Source organism: Nicotiana sylvestris, chromosome 6, assembly GCF_000393655.2.
Source record: "Nicotiana sylvestris chromosome 6, ASM39365v2, whole genome shotgun sequence".
NCBI classification, from domain to species: Eukaryota; Viridiplantae; Streptophyta; class Magnoliopsida; order Solanales; family Solanaceae; genus Nicotiana; species Nicotiana sylvestris.
This window is the reverse complement of record NC_091062.1, coordinates 69454904-69460707: the sequence shown is the minus strand read 5'-3', so window position 1 is coordinate 69460707 and position 5804 is coordinate 69454904. Positions and strand designations below refer to the sequence as shown.

General features: G+C 39.4%; 1 protein-coding gene across 1 annotated transcript; it reads left to right on the top strand.

Moving 5' to 3' along the window:
• The first annotated feature begins 3292 nt into the window (after positions 1 to 3292).
• On the top strand, positions 3293 to 4150 carry LOC138870744 (uncharacterized). The gene has a single exon (XM_070148579.1). The coding sequence runs from the start codon at positions 3293 to 3295 to the stop codon at positions 4148 to 4150; it is 858 nt and encodes a 285-aa protein (XP_070004680.1).
• Positions 4151 to 5804: the final 1654 nt, after the last annotated feature.

Sequence of the window (5804 nt, the reverse complement as noted above, 5' to 3'; positions counted from 1 at the left end):
GGCATGATATTTTATAACACTTGAAATTCTTTGTTGACAGTGAGCGTCTTTGTGCATATGTCCCTTGTGTTATTATTGTAAATATAGTTATTTTGGGACTTTATTTCTTGTGAGGGCACATGAATTAGGATGGATTGGTGACATTATTGTATCTGGACATGAGTAAATTGAGCATATATAGTAGACTAGTACTTTTGAGTCACTTCTTGAGGCTTATTGTTGTCACTTGATTATTTTCAAACTCCTTTGCATTTCTTGAAGTTATTTTTAAAAGAGGAAGTTATTTGGTTACGATTCACATGGTTGAGCCTAATTGTTAGTATCAACCAAGTCCATAAGTATGATGCTTAATTGGAGAATGTGATTTGTAAATGATAGCAATACTACTTGTGCTTTAAATGGTAGAATCTCATTGAATTGTTGGTTTTGATTTGTTTGAGGACAAGAAAAAGCTTTAAGTTGGGGGTGTTGATGAGTGGTGATTTTACCACTCATTCTAGTCTCTTTTCTTTAGTTTTTATGTCCTCTAATTATAATATGAGATCGTTTATGGTGTGTATAGTTATATTTTCAGGTAAGAGGTGATTTTAATTCAATTGAAGTGGAATTTAGGAAAAAAAGGTTGAAAAATTGCAAAACTCTTCAGGGATTCTGCATAAGCGGAAGACTGGTCGCAGAAGCGACCTCGCATATGCAAGAAATGGTCTGCATCTGCGGAGCTGAGCCACCTTGCCTGGGACCGCATATGCGATTGCACATATGTGCTTAAAAGACGGCATCTGCAGCGCTAGAGTTTCCCTTCATTTTTCGCATCTGCGATAGGCTACCTGCTTCTACGGAGCCGCACCTGTGATGATCCTTCCGCAGGTGCGTCAACGGGATTCAGACCTTGGCAGGAATGACATTTCACATTTTTTCAACTCCAAACCCACAAATACATGACCTAGCAGATTTTTTTACACGGCTTTGGCTTATTTTCAGCCCTCAGGACTAGAGAGAACAACTTTGGTAGCTAGGGTTTTTGCACATACACTTGACTTTTGAAGATTTGAAGCTTTTGGTTAAGAATTTCATACTCATTGGCGCTCATTTTTCATTTTCTTTCTTTGTATTGAATATCTAAGTGTGTAGTATTTATTTCAACACTTGAATCTTGTTTATGGGAATATTCATAATTAAAATGTGGATTAAATATCTTGTTGTACTTATGTATTGAATGTTTTTTTATTTTTTATGAAGTGAGTTATTGTTTTTTTAATTATTCGTATTCTTTAATGTTTCCAAAGGTATTAGCTAACCCTAGGACTCGCCCATTAACTCCGAATTAATTTTGGGAAAGATTATTTGGGGTTGGGAAAGATTAATTAACCCTCATTTTATAGATTCTACCTAGGGATAGGATTAAACTACTTGTAGCCACAATCGGGTGTGCTTAATCTCCTAATTGTTTTAGAGATAATTCAATTAGGATGTCTTGTTAGTCTTTGGAAGAAGCTAATATAGAATACTTACCCGAGGCTAATTAACATAGACTCGCTCATATTTGTAAAATCATGAAATACATTGGATCATTACTTGAGTGTAATTCCCCGTGTATCCATACTTGTAGCCATTGATTATTTTACTTGCTTTCTAGGTTAGTTTACATTTTTTAGCATTTAGGTATAAACATTTTCTAAAAACAATTCTAAGTGTTTGGCATTGCATAACAAATGATAATTCTCTTGTATTCCCTAATCGCTTACATATTGTTCTATGTGAGATTCGACACCGACTCATAGTTGGGTAAATTATATTGCATGCGACCGTGTCCATTTACTTTTTAATAGTGGATTTGGACATCATCAAAATAGGCATCGTTGCCAAGGAATACGGTTTTGAAATTGCTAATTAGTGTGTGCTTTACTTTACGTCTTCTTCTATTCCGTCACACTTTGCTTGTTCTGCTTGGTGTTGATAGGAAAGCATGGCCAAATATGACGAAGAAGAGAATCCTTTTACGGACATAGATGAGTGCATTGAGGAAACAAATGCTATTGTACCTACAAGAGTTGACGCTGCCACTTTCATGGTGGAACACGGTTTAATCCTAATGCTCAAAGCCGAGGGGTTCTTCAGAAATTCAACTGATGATGATCCGACACAACATCTCATAAACTTCTTGGGTGTGTGTGCGATGCATAAGCATAACAATGTTTCAGATGATGCCCTAAGATTGAGGGTGTTCAAGTACTCATTAACTTGAGAGGCGAGGAAATGGATTCAAAATCTACCACCAAATTCCATCCATTCTTGGCGTAAACTTGTCCGAGCATTTCTAGCTAAATAGTTCCCGCAAATCAAGAAATCTGAGCTCCAGGATAAAATTTTCTTTTTCAACCAATTACCGGGAGAACATCTACATGAGGCATGGGATCGATTCAAGTTATATTTGGTGAGGTCGCCGAATCATGGTTTTCCGGATTCAATCTTGTTGGAGAAATTCTACATGGGGGTGGATGCTATGAGTCAATCTATAGCTAAGAATGTTGCTGATGGATCTTTTATGGATAAAACATTTGCGAGGATCACACAAATCCTTGACAAAATGGCAAAATATAACCAATCTTGGCACTCAGAGGACACCACAGGTGGAATTGCATATGGTACTCCTTCCTTGACCAACATGATTAAGACGAACCAAGAAAGAGATCAAGTAATTGCCGGGCTTTCCACCAACGTCAATGTGTTGACAAAGATGTTCACTGAAAGCCAAACAAAAAAGGTGAATGTGGTGGAAGATGTTCAACCCACATCAAATGGAGATTATGAGGAAGCAAATTATGTCAGCAACTCTCAAGGAGGTTATCAAAGGCAACAGTACCAAGGTTCAAGAAAACAAAACCAATGGAGGCCTAAACCGCAATGGCAGGGCAACCAACAGTGGTGAAATGACCAAGGTAGTTCAAATCAAGGGAATTGGAGTAACAACAACAACTTTTCAAATCGGAGCTCAAACCCTTATGTTCCATTGAAAGGGCAATATTCCAACTCTCCGCATTGGAAGGAAGGTTCTTCAAGTGATTCCAAGCTGGAAAACATGCTTGAACGAGTGTTGCAAAATCAAGAAAGATCCGACACTTCAATGAGAAATATGACCGAGCTTGTGGGTTCGAATACAACATCTATTCAAAAGTTGGAGATGCAAATAAGAGATCTCTCAAGAGAGAAAAATCCGAAGTAGAAGGGCACACTCCGAAGTGACACAATTGCAAACCCAAAAGGTAGTGGGAGTAGTCCAACTTCTAATTGCATGGAAATTACAACTCGTAGTGGGAAAGTACTTCAAGGAGAGAATGAACAACTGGCCGAAGTGCAAGATTCTGCACAAGAATTTGAGGCACAAGTTGAAGTGCCAATTGTTGTTGGAGCTAAAAAGGTCCCGGAAGAGTTGAAAATTCAAGAAGTGAACCGGGAAGAGGTTAAGGAAAATATGAAAGAGATGCCAAAAACTCTAGCACAAATTCCTAGACCTCCTCCTCCTTTCCCTCAAAGACTTGCTAGGAAGGTTGATGATACCAAACTCGAGAAGTTCTATGAAATTCTCAAGCAATTATCGGTAAATATTCCATTTGTGGAAGCATTTCAAGAGATGCCGGGTTTTGCTAAGTATTTGAAAGACTTGATTACCAAGAAGAAAACCACCAAGAATGAAGTGGTAAATGTGACTCATCAGGTTTGTTCCATCATTGCAACAACCACCGTTCAAAATAAAGAAGACCTAGGAGCTTTTACCATTCCATGCACTATTGGGGCGCGCGATTTTGCAAGATCTCTTTGTGATAATGGGGCTAGAATCAATTTAATACCTCTTGCTATCTACAAGCAAGCGCGGTTGGGCATGCCAAGGCCTACAAGTATGAGGTTGCAAATGGCCGATCGTTCAATAAAGAGACCGGTGGAAATTGTTGATGATGTTTTTGTGAAAGTGGGAAAGTTCCTCCTCCTCGCCAACTTTGTGATCCTTGATTGTGTTGTTGACAAAGAGATCCTATCATCTTGGGGAGACCATTTCTTGCTACCAGAAGAGCACTTATGGATTCAGAACGAAATGAGATCAAGTTCCGAGTTAATGACGAAGAGGTTACATTCCAAGCGAGCAAGGGTATGAAGTTGCCACATGCATATGAAAGCATCTCAGTCATTGATGTTGTTGATGAGGTAGAACACGCAATTGAGATGAAGATGGAAGAACAATGCCTTGGTGAGGCATTGGCGGCTATTTTGGTAAATTTTGATGGTGAAGACATGGAGGGGTACATGGAATCAGTGAATGCATTAGAAGGACTTAGGTCCTAACTTATGCTCCAAAGGAACTTTCTCTTGACTTAGAGAATAGAGTAACTCCTCCCGCCAAGCCTTGAATTATTGAGCCGCCGCAACTTGAACTCAAGCCACTTCCACTGCACTTGAGGTATAAATGTTTTGGATCTAATGACACTCTACCGGTAATCGTTTCTTCTTTGTTAAATGATGTGCAGGTAGAACAATTATTCAATGTCTTGAGGGATAATAAGCAAGATATTGGGTGGACAATAGCGGATATCCGAGGGATTCCCACCAAAATTTGTGAACATAGGATACAATTGGAGCAAGAGAGCAAACCAAGTGTGGAGCATCAACGAAGGTTAAATCCTTCCATGCAAAAGGTGGTAAAGAATGAAATCATCAAATGGTTAGATGTCGGGGTGGTCTACCCCATTGCTGATAGTTCTTGGGTGAGTCCGGTGCAATGTGTGCCAAATAAAGGAGGCATGTCCGTGATTCAAAATGAAAAAAATGAGCTCATTCCAACGAGAAGAGTGACTGGATGGAGAGTTTACATGGATTACCGGAAGCTAAACAGTTTGCAAAGACCATTTCCATATGCCTTTTATTGATCAAATGCTTGATCGGCTAGCGGGAAGGTCATTCTATTACTTCTTGGATGGATATTCCTGCTACGAGCAAATCAACATCACCTTGGAAGATCAAGAGAAGACGACATTCACATGCCAATATGGGACTTTTGATTTTAGCTGTATGACATATAGGCTATGCAACACTCCAGCTAGTTTGCAACGGTGCATGATGTCATTCTTCTCGGACATGGTGGTGGACTTCTTAGAGGTGTTTATGTATGACTTCTATATAGTGGGTGATTCCTTTGAGCATTGTCTTGACAACCTTAGACAAGTGCTCAAAAGATGTGAAGAAACAAACCTTGTGCTAAACTGGGAGAAAAGCCACTTCATGGTGGATGGGGGCATTGTTTTGGGCCACACAATTTCCAACCAAGGCATAGAGGTTGACCGGGAAAAGATCGAAATCATTTACAATCTTTCTTCACCCACTTCAGTAAAAGGTGTCCGAAGCTTTTTGGTACACGCCGACTTCTATAGGTGTTTTATCAAGGACTTTGCAAAAATTGCGAATCCCATGTGCAAGCTCCTTGAAAAAGATGCAGAGGTTTTATTTGATAAAAAGTGTCTAAAAGCTTTTGAGGAATTGAAAGAAAAGCTCACCACGACACCTATTATTGTGACACCGATTAGTATCGTCTATTCGAACTCACGTGTGACGCTAGTGGTGTAGCTATTGGGGCGATGCTTGGCAAACGTCATAACAAGATCCTTCACCCTGTCTACTGTGCAAGAAAGACACTCAATGGCTCTCAAATGAATTACATTGTGACTGAGCAAGAACTTCTCGTCATTGTCTATGCTTTTGAAAAATTTCGGGCTTATTTGTTGGGGTCCAAAGTGATAGTTTACACCAATCATACT

Bases quoted from the DNA above. Each gene is read 5' to 3' on its own strand.
- LOC138870744 (XM_070148579.1), top strand. From the start codon at position 3,293: ATGGAAATTACAACTCGTAGTGGGAAAGTACTTCAAGGAGAGAATGAA.